We start from the raw sequence: 16,262 nt of genomic DNA, 5'->3' as shown, positions 1-16,262 counted from the left end.
ACCACTGGGTGAAGGCACAATTGAACTATTTTCTGGGCAGAATGGAAGTCCAGAAGCTTATTTGAATTTTGAACAGTGATTTTGCATTCAACCACTAGGGGGAGCTCAACTCCCACCTTATGTCACTCACATGCACAAGAGAACAGTGATTGAAAGGGCAGAGAGAGAGGAAGAATTAAAATTTATATATCATAATTAAAGGCCTGATAAAACAAAACTAGTCTTAACGTTTCAGGAGGGAATGCCACGGAAGATGCCCCATTTCATGTCCTCACCAGGAAACCGCTTTAAGCGGGATAAAAAGCAGGGTGTCATATAACCAACAGACAGATTCATATAAGAAGAGGCAGACTTTCAGATACTCCAGTCCCAAACAATTTAAAGCCAGCTCATGTGCATTTTGCACATTCTGCACATTTTGTGCACATTTCTGAGTATTGAAGAATGTATGTTCTTTTGCAAAAGGTAAAATAGGAAGAAACTCTTAAGGCTTGACTCACAAATGCGACTCAGTTGCATATGCCCTCTCCATAATCCCTCCTGACGGTTGCTAGGTACATAAGAGAGTCTCTGAAGACCAGGCTGTACCTGGATAAACCCAGAGCTGACCACTACTGGCACCAATGGTAATTGGAACAGGTGCAGCTATGATTGTGGAATTGCACAAGCCCAGTTAATACTGCCATGTCTCCACAGAATTCTATAAGTGGTAGTGAGAAGCGATCATGTTATGAAAATAAAAGCAGCAGGCCTGCAAGTGTGTACCAGCAACTGCAAGAAAATGTTTCTAAAAGCCAAAAATGAATAGAAATCTGAGGTTCATTATTTCTGGTGTAAGTAAGGAAGTCTATTATTTAATCTGGGGAAGCCAATGTGGTTCCTCCCTCCAGATGTTGCAAGACTACAATGACATCTGGAGAGCATCATTCCTGGTAACAGGCTTTGCTGCTTGAGCCTGATGGGAGCTGCAGTCCAACAACATCTGGAGGGCACCAGTTGGCTATCCCTGGTTTAACCTCTCGCAAACTCTTATATGCAAGTGTTCGTATAACTTCAGAGTAAAGTAGATTGAGGAATATTCTCTATGTAGAGCGACACAACAAAAATGCAACATTTTGGAGCTGACAACAAGTACCGAAGATGAAGCTGCAGCTATAATGCACTTTGAGAATCCTTGCCTAGTTGTGCAAAATATCTAATATGTGCAACAGAGGTTGCAGACATAGGACCCATTTCATCGTAACCTCATATTCTTCACCACAAAGGGATGAAGACTCATGCCTACCACCATTTTTATTCCTAAATTAGGTCTGTGGACTGGTAACAAAACTTAGCCTTTATTTTATGCATCTGGATGGCATGAGATTATTTACTGGTATGTCAAAAGTGAATTTTTAAAAATCAAGTAGCAGGAGAAAAGTTTGATGCAGGGGTGAATGAACATGTATGCAGGTGCGCACACTACTTAATAGTTTATAATCCACTGATCAATTCGTATATATTTCACAGCACAATGTTAGAACTAAATAAAACCATGTGTGTTTTGTATCTTTTGCAGGAAGTGGCAAGAATGCCAAACCACCGACCTATTCAGGTAAGTATTTTTAGTTGCCTGTTCAAAGCTTGTTCATACTACAAACCACATCGTGGAAAAAGGTAACCTGAATTCTGGAAGTAATAATAATAATAATAATAATAATAATAATAATAATAATAATAAAACATAATTTATACCCCGCCCATCTAGCTGGGCTTCCCCAGCCACTCTGGGCGGCTTCCAAAAGAATATTAAAATACTGTGATACATCAAACATTAAAAGCTTCCCTAAACAGGGCTGCCTTCAGATGTGTTAGACACACAAAATTCCCCTTCCTCTTTCCCTACCTCCAAACCTTTCAGTTTTCCAAATGTGCTTTGGGGGTCACCAAACTCTCCAGAGGCGATTTGGGGTCTGCATTATGCAACTGGGAGTTCATTCTGCTTGCAGAATTGGGTCTCCATTTGATCTCACCCTACATTTCTACTGCATACTTTTTTGGAATTCCTTACCACCTGATGAAAAATGCATTCACTAATTTAGGTTGTGTTGACTAAGAAAAATGAGCACAAAATATGAAACAGGTCTTAATATAAATGGATCTCCCTGACCATTGCCTAGTTAGATGTACTTCAGTGTTCTACAATGATGAAGGAAGTTTAATAGTGTTGCATGATATAACAAATCCTTATCACTTAAAAAGGCCTCATTATCGAAATTATAAACTGAGTTTTGCAGACCTAGTCTACGTGTCACAACTTTCCATTCAAGTGACACAATATAGAGCACCACAGTTCTTCTCAAGACCACATACTAAGAATTACCTTACTTGATCTTTTCCAACTCTTCCTCATTAACATTGTCTGCAAATGAAATAGAGCATTTTAATAACTTTTTACTTATTTGCACTGGAGGCCAGTTGTCTTCCAAAGGAGCAATGCACACACAGAAATGCCAAATACATTCCAAACAACTACATATGACTGAAATCAAACTACAAGCATCATTCACACTACAGCACATTTCAGAGAGATGCCAACCTCCTATTATTTCATGATGAAAAAGAAAAACAGGATAAAGTAATAGGAAGATGTTTGGGATCAATAAAAAAGAGGTACAAATGTCAATGAACTCAACCAATTATCTCAGTTTTTAGATTTTATTAAAATTAGTGATTTTAGACTTAAGGCCACTTATTCCAATTACAATAATGTAGCTAATTGTTATGCATCAGCAAGGAAGATGAGTGGGTTTGATTAAGAAGATGTTCACAGAATAGGCCCTTCCAGTCACAGAATGTGTCATTTTGAGCCATTCTAATATCTCTCCACCTCTACAGTAGAGATCATGCTGCTATATTGTTCTTGCTGGATTTTTTTGATCTCAAACAAGGCTGAAGAACCACACAGAAAATGCAGGAGAACAAAAATTTGATAACCTTGCTTAGATGTCCTGCAAAGAGTGCAGAAAAGCATTACTCCCCCCCCTCCGAATTAAACCTAAACTTAGAACATAAGGTTTTGTGAATGAAAAGCACCTCCACAAAATGTGAGTAGAACCTCTCCTTTTAATTCGTGGCACAAATACTTTAGAATCCGAGCCCTGCTATGCAAGCTCTCCTGAATTATGTACTCTGACGGGTCAAGATCTGAAACAGAGGCCTTTCCCCATTCTACTATCTAAGAACCTTTTAAATGGAGATGCCAGGATTGAACCTGGAATTTACATGTGCAAAATATGAACTATACTCCTGAGCTGTGGCTCCTCATTGGAGAGAAAGCTGTGTTACAAGCTTTTTTTGTGGGGGTTGATTGTGAAGCAGGTTTTGGGATTTTGTGGCACCTGGAGTGGGAATTAATCAATTTTCAACATGGAGAACTTAGAACAGACTGAGACTGAATAAAAAGAGGCCTCATTTTGTACATAGGAAAACTGGCAGAATGTGCTTCCTTCTGGATACTAGATACCCCCCCCCCCAAAAAAAAACAACCACCCCACAAACACACACACACCTGGAGTTAAGGGTAATACCTTCCACGTAAACAGGGGGCAAAATGTTAGTACATTCAAAATTCTACCACTTCTGTAAATGTGGACACATTTAAAAAGTTTGTTAGGAAGCAAAAATGCTGGAGAAAACAAAAAATTGTTTTCAAATTCTTAATGGTTTCATCTGAGTTGCTTTATTCTCTCTTTTATACTTTAAGATATTATTTGCCAAAAAATTTACAGAAAAGTAAATTAGTTAAAGCACTGAATTTGAACAATCACTGTAGACAATTAGGGTTAGTACGTATTACAGAGAATGTCTTTAGTTAAATCAATGGAAGTACATCACATAGGATGACACTTTAGCTGATTAAAGTAATGGTCATTGTCTTGGATAGGTTTGCAAGCCATAATACAGGTGAATAATGAAGCCTGTAGCCTAGCTAGAAATCTAATTCTATTTCAGCCTTGATAATATTAATTTGCATTTTAACAACAGAAACATATGATGATTACTTGAATATAATTAGAGAAACACTGTAGTAATAGTCAAGGAAACTTCAGAGCCAAAACATTTTGTTTTAAATGGAACATAGGTATTCTGGTCACTTCCTTCTCATAATACTGTTATGAGTTTCGGGTGTTAAGCTATGTGCCAGACCCTTCTAATTCCTGGATCCAACAAGTGTTAGAATTTAATCAAGTCTTCTACTTCTTGGAATAGCCAGGCTAACCTCCTGGTGAGGTGATAGCCGGGGTAATGAGCCATTAAGGAGCTTGGTACGAGATGGCAAATGGGTGGGGCCTCCTCCCTCAACAAACAAAGCCCGAATTTGGAGTACAGAGTTTTGCAGTGATGTGACCTAGAAGAAGAGTAGCAAGTAGAAGACAAACACAGCAATATTTGATGTCTGTTGGAATCCAAGGCTATGGCCATGGGAGAAACAAGATCCTTTGGGGGCATTAATGCTGTGAATCCCACCATTGTAGGCTCAGGTTGTTTATATGTGTAAACAAACCATATATCCTAAAAATACCACAGTCTCTGCTGTGCCTCATTCCAAAAAGAAACCAACACTCTGGGTAAGCGCTGGAAAACCTGGAAAATCTTGCACCACTCACGAGATTGGGGTGGCTTGCAACAGTACATTTCAAGGCACTGGGTTATATCCAGTGCATAAGCAGTAATCACTTTTATGAGTGCAATGCAACTTCCTCTTCCCTCTCTCCCACTCTGTAAGCCCCCCCAATCTTGGGGTTTCTCCAACCTTCTGGAGCAGTTCTGGAGATGCTGACGGGGGGGGGGGGGAGAGGAGTGAAAAGGAATAAAAGTTCTATTATGCTTGCCTTGGATTCAGCCCTGTACCCACATATTAATGCAAGCCACTTTGGGAGCCTGTAAATGGTATATAAATAAATACATTAAATGTATTTTAGAGGTGTTGGATTTAAGGCTGGCACCCCTCAATAAGGATTGTGTCACTTCCCCCCCCCTTCCAAAATTATGCAACAGCTTTGAATTCCCCTTTTCAAGTGGGAAATCCCTTTAATGTTTGAGAGATGCGGTGGCACTGAATTAGTTACATCCCAGGATTTAAGGTATCACTCATATGTTTCTGAGGATTTTATATCTTCTAACGCTAATCAAGCAGATTATAGGTCTAGAAGATAAGACAGCAAGCTGCTCAAATGAACTCACTGTTAATTTGCGAGTTCTCCAGTGATGAAATCTTTGCACTGAACTCTGCCAAACAACCAACACATGAAACAAAAAAAATCCACTCATGCACTCATTTTAGCAAAGTATGCACATAATAGACCCAAGTATGCATAAGCAAATCAAAAACAATACACAGCTATAAACAGTACATGCAATAGCACAATGCATGCCATGCATTATTCTTACATATAGAAACATGTTAGTTAACAATAAACAATATATAACATACAGTGAATACATCTTTTTTTTTTTGCTTACCAGATTTGCAGTGCAATCCTATACATACCTACTCAGAAGTAACTCCAGCTAAATTAAGTGGGATTTACTCCCAAGTAAGTGTGCACAGGATAGTAGCCAATAGTTTAGATTGTATGTTCATTATTCCCTATTTTACTTCCATTGCTTAATTAGAAACAATAGTTTATTCCCCCTGGAATTTACCATTTTTTTAATGGACAGATTAGTCAATCCAAATAGAAAGGTACCTTTTGGATCTTCTTGGTGTTCATACTACTTGAGCAAAACCAGACATCCAATTGAGAATTATTAGAACTAGTGCTACTGCAACTAAGTTATGATAAACAAAATCAGGAAAGAAATTGCACAAATACTAGAATTATAGAGATAACATATTGACCTCTCAAATGCTAATAGGTTGGTAGAACCCTAAATAAACTGAGCAACATGAGGTTTTTCTTTGCAGACCAGAATTTACTATAGGTAGGCATTGCCAAAGTATGTACCTTAAACACTAGATCCAAATCTACCTTCATCTCTCCACTGAGGATTTGCTAGTTCTAAAACAAACACAAAGTTTTACTAAACCAGTTATACATCACAAGAAACCATGCTACAAACTTTGCACATCTTTTTCCATATTCGTTCTGCCCTGCATCCAATTAAGTCCTTTAAAAATCATTACAACTCCCTCCCACAGACCAAAACTATAATTCAGTGGTACTTCTACAGAAACAAACAGCCCAACGTGTTTTACTCTAAAATAAGAGGATTATAGATTGAGCGTGACCTCAGTTGAAATGGATCTTGAAAATCAGTTATCTCCAAGAGTGCCTGTATCTGGGTCCATGGCCACCCATTCAAAAACCTTTCCCAAGAAGGAGAGACTGGCAACTGGCCGGTAGTTACTTAGATTTTCTGAATCCAGGGAGGGTTTCTTGAGGAGTGGTTTTACCACAGCCTCCTTCAAGCAGGCAGGGACCACCCCCTTTGGCAAGGATGCATTAATCACCTCCCTGGCCCAGCTATCTATTCCCTCCCTACTAGGTTTTTATCAGCCAAGAGGGGCAGGGATCCATAGCACAAGCGGTCACCTTGACCGATCCAAGCACTTTGGCCACATCCTTGAGCCTTACTAACTGAAACTCATCCAACGCAACAGGACTAGAGAGTGCTCTGGACAACCCTTGAGATTCATCTGCTGAATAGCAGAGTCAGGATTGCGGTGGATGCATTGTCCTCAAAATGCTTTGCAAACGTGTCACACTGAGCTACCACCTCATTTGGACTAGACTGTAAGAGGTCCTGCAGTACCTGGAAAGGTTCCGCTGGATAGTACACTGAGGATGCAATGGATGCCTGTCCTCCAATTAAAATATATGGCTTCTAAGCCCACATAAAAGTAAAACAGTTAAAACAAATATGCTCCTTGCCTGTATGTTGCAATTATTATTATTATTATTATTATTATTATTATTATTATTATTATTTATTACTGATACCCCACCCATCTGGCCGGGCCTCCCCAGTCACTCTGGGCGGCTTCCAACAGGATATTAAAAACACAATAAAACATCAAACATTAAAAACTTCCCTAAACAGGGCTGCCTCCAGATGTCTTCTAAAAATCAGGTAGTTGTTTATTACCTTGACATCTGGTGGGAGGACGTTCCACAGGGCAGGCACCACTACCGAAAAGGCCCTGTGCCTTAACATCAACAACTGAGCCAACTGACTTTAAAACTTTTCAAATTAAATACAAGCCATCTTTTTTTTTTTACAGATACATCACAGACCACCCGAAATAACCTCACAAACCATAGTTTGGAACCTCTGAACCAGAGGATGGATGTTGTCCTACAGTGTTTAAGTGCATTCCTTTGCTACTGATTACCATCTTTACTAAACCAAGCTTTCCTCTTGAAAATTAGGTGTCTCCCATGTGAAATGCAATGTATGTGGTATTTCAAACAGAGCAACTCAATAGAATATCTGAGCAGCCTGTGAACATGAAGATGTTGCATGGAAGACTGAGACCAGAAAGAAAGGGAAATTTCAGTGTATGTAATGGCACAAACAGTAAAATAGATTATTTGCCAAGTTTAACTAAGGTCTACTTTAGAAATACTTTCCCCCCCAAAAACATATTATTGGCTTTGAGTTTCAGTTAACAATATAACATATAAAATAATAGTCATCAAAAGGAATACAGAGCTTAGAAAGCTTGCTAAACTGTTCTTATGTAATACAGCATCTATTTTTAATTTATCATTGCTGTATGATAAATCTTTCTTTCCACACTGACTTACTTACAGAACACTGCTTAAACATTTCATCATGCTACACAAAAAACTAACTGCACCAAAATCCCTCCAGTTAGCTAGGTCTCATGCATCAATTTCTAACGTTTTGCACCCATCAAAGAAATTTTAACTGTAATTTCTTCTCCTCCCACATATATTAAAGGAAACACTCTTATACCCACTTACTTGGGAGTAAGCCCAATTACGGTAAAAGGTAAATAGGTAAAGGACCCCTGGACAGTTAAGTCCAGTCAAAGGCAACTATGGGGTGTGGTGCTCATCTCTCACTTCAGGCCAAGACAGCTGGTGTTTGTCCACTGATAGCTTTCTGGGTCATGTGGCCAGCATAACTAAACCACTTCTGGTGCAATGGAACACCATAACAGAAGCCAGAACGCATGGAAACACCATTTACCTTCCCGCTGCAGCGGTACCTATTTATCTACTTGAACTGGTATGCTTTCGAACTGCTAGATGGGGAGAAGCTGGGATAGAGTAATGGGAGCTCACCCCAGTGCACCAACTCAAACTTCCAACCTTTCGATCAGCAAGCCCAAGAGGCTCAGTGGTTTAGACCACAGTGCCACCCATGTCCCTTTTAAGCCCAATTAAGCTCAATGTGATTGATTCTGAGTAGACATATTTAGGAATACACTACGTGTAAAACAAGGCTTGTATGTTACCTCCTGAAACTGTTCTCAAGCTGCCATTAAAAATGTTTGACTACGCGATATAGCTAGAGGGATTTTAAAGATTTATTACAGTCCCCAAATGACAGCCACGGTAAACCTAATGTTTTAGAGTGCAGGACAGAATGCTAAACTTCTCACGAAAGCTTTCCCGTGTTACATATTTCCAATTCCAGTATACTGCAACAACAAAAACATAGCCAAGTTTTGAGTCGGGGTTGCAAAAACTCCAGCACACAAACCTGCAATTCATTTCAAGGGGTGAAAGAAAAATTCACTAAGAAATGTTGCTCTCTTGAATTTCTAGGCAATCTGGTAAAACTGAACTCTATAAAATAACCTGCAATTTGGACAATTTGGTTTTATATCTGCAGAGGTAGAAAGTGAATCATGATGTATTTGTAGACACTTATTTGAGTACTTAACATCACAACTCCAAATAGCAACACTTACAGTTTGAACGTTGAAATCCCATGCTAATTCACATTAAGGCAGCTTTTGCACATTACAATAAAGCTTATCAGAGAAGCCACTGTTTGAAAGAAACTATGGCTTACCATGAAAGAGCAGCATGCTAGTGCATACTGCTCAAACTGCAGCTAACCTGCTCTTCCCTTTGGCAAGCAAGGAAGAAACAAATCATAGCACTGACTTGGTATTGGGTTTCCAGACCATAGGTATAGAGTGGCAGTGTATGAAAAGTGATTTCGATTTGATTTGTTTTAAGAAAATATTAAGCCTTTACTGGCTACATTAGACTTAAAATTGTGCTCTTGGAAATACATTTCATATATTTATTCTTGGTGCTTTTACCGATACTCAACTTCTAGCTCCTGACTACACTTATGCCCTAAGTCCAGGAACGTTCTGGCACAATAACAACATCACTGACTCCAAATAAATGCCTGTTTCAGCAGCAAAGCTCTACACAGAACCAATTTGCTGAGTAGTTTTCATAACTGAGTAAGATTTTACTATAATAGGACTGAAATGTTGCAGTTTGAACACCACAGCACTAGATCCAAAATTCTTTATCTTTAATAAATTCTGAGTGAATCCACTGTATGTTTGCATTCTATCAAAATCCCATCTGTACCAATATCATTATCCGGAGGGGCTGACCCAGAGCAAGGCATCGGTAGTCAAATGCATCCAAAAACTGATCAGTACCTTTCAATATTTACTGGGGAATAATATATAAAAACCCACAAGAAAATGGCTTCATTTAATAATGCTCACTGATGGAAACATTGAGAAAGTGATACACTTCCCATTAGGAAAGGGGGGAAGCTACATAATTTGTTTCAATCCACACTTACCCCTTCCCGTTGCTGTTCTTTCGGCGCCAGCAAAACAGACAATAATATAGTTCCAAGATCTTGGTCAGCATAATGTGGATCCTTGAGACTCAAAGTAACTTCGGTTGACCTAGGAAACCAAGTTTAGAAACAATAAATAAATAAATAAAAGTTTCATCATATTGCCTCCATTAGGTCATGTCTAGGGAAAGGGAGCAAGAACAAGGCTTTTTGTGAATTTGGACAGACCTTGAGCTAAACTGGGCAGCCTGCAGAGCACCTTGGTCCAAAGCAAGCTGTTTCAGAAAGCTGAGCTTGCAATCCAAATCTTGTGGCCAGTTCACACCCCTAATATATACACACATAGGTATAGAGAAAAATGGTGCAAGGTGGCAATGAAACGATAGGTCTATGAAAATTCATTTAAAAAAATTAAAATGTATGGGGTGTCCCTTCACAACAGCAGTAACTGGTGATAACACCGTCAGTGTAGCATTGCTTAGATCTTTGTCTCCAATCCTGTCCAAAACGTCATTATCTACTTCAGTAGCTTTAAAACACGATACCTATTTTGCTCTAGTGAGCCGAGATCCAAAAATGCTGATCCCATGAAGTCATCTTGAAGCCCAAAATCATAATCAAAGACCTAAGGTGAACAAAAGAAATAGCATTTCTCAATGTTGGGGATTCCATTAACAATTACTTGAGAATATTAGCGAAAGCAAACATTATACAACATAATGCATCAACCCTGCCTATACATATCAATGACTTTTAACCATGAAGGCTATGTTCTACCTCTACTATCAGAAGCATTTTCTAGGACTCACAAGTGGGAAGAGTGCTGTTGCGTTCAGGTTCTGCTTGGGGGGTTCCATAGGCATTGGGTCAGCCACTGTGAGAACAGGATACTGGACTTGATGGGCCATTGGCCTGATCCTGCAGGCTTTTCTTATATACTTACACAAGGACATCCTCTGGTGGAATATCCCAACTACAAAATCAGTGATGTCTCAAACTGTTTTGGACGTTAGGTCTATTTGTATACTGTCCTCATTAGGGTTTACATTTCTTTTTTGCCATTCCCTTTTATGTCTGGGTAGCACAACACTTGGTGCTGGAGGAGACTCTTGAGAGTCCCATGGACTGCAAGAAGATCAAACCTATCCATTCTTAAGGAAATCAGCCCTGAGTGCTCACTGGAAGGACAGATCATGAAGCTGAGACTCCAATACTTTGGCCACCTCATGAGAAGAGAAGACTCCCTGGAAAAGACCCTGATGTTGGGAATGATGGAGGGCACAAGGAGAAGGGGACGACAGAGGACGAGATGGTTGGATAGTGTTGTCGAAGCTACCAGCATGAGTTTGACCAAACTGCGGGAGGCAGTGGAAGACAGGAGTGCCTGGCGTGCTCTGGTCCATGGGGTCACGAAGAGTCGGACATGACTAAACGACTAAACAACAACAACAACAACAACAAAGCACAACACTGGCCTATGTTTCAAAGAATGTACCAGATATTTGAGTTCTGAACAGTTATGAGAATTGGCAGGGCACAACATTATAAATTTCATAAGCATTTTTATGATATATTTTCATAACTTGAATTTCTATTATGGCAATATCAAGCTGTATAACATTCCATTGAAAAACTACAACTGTGTGGAGTGATACAACAACATTGTACTTACCTGTTTTTAAGGAGAATCACATGTAGCTCACCTTTATGTACAGTTGTTCCCTTAAATGTTCAATCATGATTGAAGTTTTTTCTTCCCATACAGGGTTAAGATTCTTATGGATAGTTTTGCTTCTAAACACTTCTTTTCCACCAATTTTAAACTTGACATATGGATCACTTGTCCCTGAAACAAAAATCAAGATTATGTACGACAACTACATGATTTCTGAAAGTTATAAAGAAAAACCTTAAAACAAGATGGCAGTCCTTATCTTTTTTAGAAAACTAGCAAGTGCAACAGCAGCAGATGGTGATGATGATGATAACTACTACAACAACAATTTATATGCCACCTATCTGACTGGGTTACCACTGCCAGTCTGAGCAGCTTCCAACTATTTAAAACCACAGTAAAGCATCAATCATTAAAAACTTCCCTAAAGAGGGTTGCCTTTAGATATCTCCTAAAAGTCAGATAGTTGTTTATTCCCTTGACATCTGACAGGAGGGCGTTTTACAGGGCAAGCCCTCTGCCTGGCTTCCAGGAACCTCACTTCTCACAATGAGGGAACTGCCAGAATCTAGACCTCAGTAAAACTACATATTAAGTGTATGGCTTTCGCTGTATGACTTTGTCCATAAAATGCTAAATTCTAGATTAAAGGACTTGCACCTAAGAGACATTTAACAAGTATACCCTATGAATTAAATTACCTGAAACACATTTCCATACTAATTCAGAGTGCACATAAGCAGAATCAGTGAACTAAGTATACTAACTTGAATGCACACAGAAAAGGTCTAGCTTTCTAACACACTGCTGTTTTTAAATAGTGCAAGTCTTTTTCAGCTTGCTACAATAGTTACAGCAGCAACAACAGGTCTAGGCACATGGTGGCAGTATTTTCCCGTTATAACAGATACCTCAGTTACAGACTACAATCTTGTACAAAGGAGATGGGGGTTTCTTAATACAACATTGCATTAAAATAAAGACAAATCTATAGTCAACATTAGACCAGCTGCTTTGCATGAAAATTACCATGCCTGCCACAACCTGTTATTCCATTTGTACTAGCAAATAGGGTGGGTCACGCATGCTAATATAATGTCAATTGCCACTCTTATATCCTTTTGCCTGCATGCTTTAGCTGAGATTCCTGCACTGCAGGGGGTTGGACTAGATGATCCTTGGGACCCCTCCTAACTCTACGATTCTATAAAAAAGGTAAAGGTAAAGGACACCTGATAGTTAAGTCCAGTCACAAACGACTGGGGTTTGAGCGCTCATCTCGCTTTACTGGCCAAGGAAGCAAACGTTTGTCCGCAGACAGTTTTTCCGGGTCATGTGGCCAGCATGACTCAGCCGCTTCTGGCAAAACCAGAGAAGCGCACAGAAACACCGTTTAACTTCCTGCCGGAAGGGTACCTATTTATCTACTTGCACTTTGACATGATTTCGAACTGCTAGGTTGGCAGGAGCAGGGACCGAGCAACAGAAGCTCACTCTGTCGTGGGGATTCGAACAGCAGACCTTCTGATCGGCAAGCCCTAGGCTCAGTGGTCTAGACCACAGCGCCACCCGCATCCCTATACTCTATAATGCCTACCAAATTATGATCTGCAAGTTCCACTGAACATATCTGCTTACAAAAATCATACAGAAGAGAAACTGAAGTATCTTGCAGTATGGATTTTTTCATGCAAATAAGCTCTTAACCTGTAATAAGAATAACGCATTTGCCACCTGACATTATGCATCCCTTTGTTATTCAACTCAGTTTTCAAAGAAAAAAATTATTCTACCTTACTCTATCAACTTCTACAAGACCTTCTCATCGAAGGTTTGTTAAGTGCCACCATCCTTTTTATGACTGGTACAATTCCTTTAACATACACCTGAGCTCTCAGATTTCATGCCAATTTTTATACTTCAAATATGCAGTGGTTTATTACTCTCAGAGCAATCGTTTCAAGTTGTCAAATAGAAACCATTGAATAAAATCCAGGTCTCGTCTCAATTATATGGGCCGACTTCCAGTGGCAATTGGTTCAGAAGAATAGGAAGGGAAACTGCAGGTTCCAATTGACAGAAATTGATGGGTCCCCAGACACTTGTTCATATTTTAATCCTAACTTATCACAGAGAAAACTACTACTTGCAGGATAGTAATTTTGCTGGAATGACATCACCTAGGATAAGCATGAAGCCACTTCAAAGGCACACTGTAATAAAACGTGACACAACTGCAGAAGCACGAACCTCTGTAATGGCACAAAACGCACTAGAGACTCCAGAGGGGTAAGAAGAAATCAAAACCAACAAGTGTAGAAATCATTTATCATACGAAATCACTGTTTGCAAATCAGTTCATCCCTATCATCAAAAATATTTACAAGTCTACCTTGCTCTTCTAATACGGTATTTGTCTCTCCCACCCACCTCCCTAGCACATTAAGTATCAGTACTGAATGCCTCCATTCAGTACCTTTCCCCCCTCCTATTATATAGCCAAATGATTCAGGAGAACATGAGAGTTCGCTGACTGCCCATTATGAATCCACGTTTTCTTCCTTCTTGTCTTCTAACCACCTAGCCAAGCCTTACTACTGCATCTCTCATCTCACACCAATGCTAGGTATCTCCAGTGCCTCTTAAGTACTTCTGATGTCCCCTACTCTGTCATTTTAAGGATATCCAGCTTCCATTATGGGTAAGGAAAGTCACACCCGCTGGTTATTGATTAAGTCTGTTTAGCAGGTAGATGGGGAAAACTGGTGGTAATTTCCATGCACGATAACCATCTTCCTTATCTTCCTCTGCTCTTGGGGGGGGGGAGGTCTACCAATTCCCACTCCTCAAATGGTGTCAGTTCCCTTCTACCTGACTTGGCATCTGGCAGGAATCAAGCAGCTGCCTTTCCAAACCAATATGGTTAATAAATCCTTTAAAATGGTGGCCATATTACTTTGTCCCTCTCAAATTCCCAACCTGCAACTGATGTTTGAAGCTGCCTGTGCCAGAGACAACCACAGTGTGTAAATTCTTGCAGTTAGTTTGGATTAAGTGTAGAATTAGTTAGACCAATATTGTTGTGTAGTGTTTTAGTTCGATGCTGAACTGCCTACCTGCCATTCCCTGCCCCACATCCCTTTTCCATATGCTCCTTTTAAATAAAATGCTTAATTGGACTATAGCAGTTTCTGAATACGCTCAAAGGCTTGTTAACTCTCCGCATGGCTTAGGCTGCTGGTACCATGTTACGGATTGTTAAAGGGCCTGGGAAAGCAGAAAGGAGGCAGTGGGAGTTGCCATGCCAGAGACCTGGAAATTCAGCTGGCTGTTCCTGCATTATTGAGGAGACACTCGGAGTCCCACACCCCTGTCCCTAGGTGACCCATACGCTGGTGGTGGCAGCAAAGAGAAAGGATGGCACTGGGTTCCCTAGGGCTATGAAACTACCCTACAGAGTTGGTGCTGGAGTGGGGAACCACTCTAAAATTAACACTCAGTCCCACAGCTCAGATCTAAACACTGCTTTTATTTATACACACACACACACACACACACACACACACACACACTGCATAGTATAAAAGTGTTTTCATTTACTAGGCAGTCTGGCAGGCCCTGTTCTGTGGTTATGCATTAAAAAGAGCAAAGCACTGCCTTTTCAGCATTCACAAAATAATGCTTTCAGTGCCACTCAACGAGGGTCAGCAATAAATCTATTTGAGGTAATTTGTTATTTGCTGCAATACAGATAAAAAGTGATTCAGAATGTGTTAAGCTTATTACGATGACTAGACTATAACACTGAATTATTCCTCATTATATGCCCAAAGCATTATCTCTGAAGCAAATGAAACCTAGAGCACCAGGATTATCTAACTACCACTCAAAGGAGATTTACTGTTTTTGTTCAAGGAGTTCTTTACATAAGATTTTACATATTCACAAGTAATGTTTTGCATGCCTGTGACATTCGGAAAATTCAAGGCTACAGAGACAAACATTAATAGCTTTTTCCATTCTAATAGCAATTCAGAGGGCTACTGTGATTTATTAACAAAAAAAATCCAGAAGTAAGACTCAAAGCAGCAATTTCTTCCTGACTTCACAGTGGTACTCAATCCCAAGTAGGAGAGTTAAGCAAATACCATTTGAAGCTTTCAGTCTTGGCACACCACCTCACTCCATCACTTTCCAGTTACATTTCAGGCACCCAGGTGAGGAGCACTTTTAACTTACTCCAGGTGGTGATGGTGGCAGAATAGCTAGCAAACAAGCTTCAGGGCATCAGGGTCTGGCTAGACCAGGCGTAAGCAACCTTTTTCAGCCATGGGCTGGTCTACCGTCCCTCAGACCATGTGGTGGGCTGGACTATATATTTGGGGGGGGGGGGGATGAACGAATTCCTATGACCCACAAATAACCCAGAGATGCATTTTAAATAAAAGGACACATTCTACTCATGTAAAAACACGCTGATTCCCGGACTGTCCGCAGGCCGGATTGAGAAGGCGATTAGGCCGCATCCGGCCCACAGACCTTAGGTTAGACACCCCTGGGCTGAGGATACTGGATGCTGATAACTGGGCACCAGGACAGGCAGATTTGGAGTCTGACTGGGAAGAAGGGATCAGTGATCTGGGGTAGCCTTTAACAGCCAGGAAATGAAAGTCAGAGGCAGGAGAAGCTGCAGGATTGGAGAATGAAGAAAAGGTGTAGGAAGAGGAAGAGATAGCTCAGGCTGGTGTAGAGTCAAGACAGAAGGGGGATGTTATTCCAAAGAAAGATGATT

The 16,262-nt window shown here is 40.1% G+C and overlaps 1 protein-coding gene across 8 annotated transcripts in view; it reads right to left on the bottom strand.

The window, feature by feature from the left end:
• MCTP1 (multiple C2 and transmembrane domain containing 1) overlaps nt 1-16,262 on the bottom strand; it is a 173,285-nt gene that overhangs the window by 102,792 nt on the left and 54,231 nt on the right. For 6 of the 8 annotated variants that reach the window (XM_077936211.1, XM_077936215.1, XM_077936213.1 and 3 more), the window contains exons 3-6: nt 11,499-11,641; nt 10,341-10,420; nt 9,796-9,904; nt 2,363-2,401 (exon numbers count right to left, since the gene is read on the bottom strand). In XM_077936211.1, coding sequence (XP_077792337.1) covers nt 2,363-2,401; nt 9,796-9,904; nt 10,341-10,420; nt 11,499-11,641 — 371 coding nt within the window. The remainder of the gene's footprint in view (nt 1-2,362; nt 2,402-9,795; nt 9,905-10,340; nt 10,421-11,498; nt 11,642-16,262) is intronic. The other 2 variants (XM_077936212.1, XM_028748508.2) reach the window with 1 other exon arrangement.

Source organism: Podarcis muralis, chromosome 11, assembly GCF_964188315.1.
Source record: "Podarcis muralis chromosome 11, rPodMur119.hap1.1, whole genome shotgun sequence".
NCBI classification, from domain to species: domain Eukaryota; kingdom Metazoa; phylum Chordata; class Lepidosauria; order Squamata; family Lacertidae; genus Podarcis; species Podarcis muralis.
Note: the sequence above shows the minus strand (reverse complement) of the source record. Positions and strands in the feature narration are given on the sequence as shown.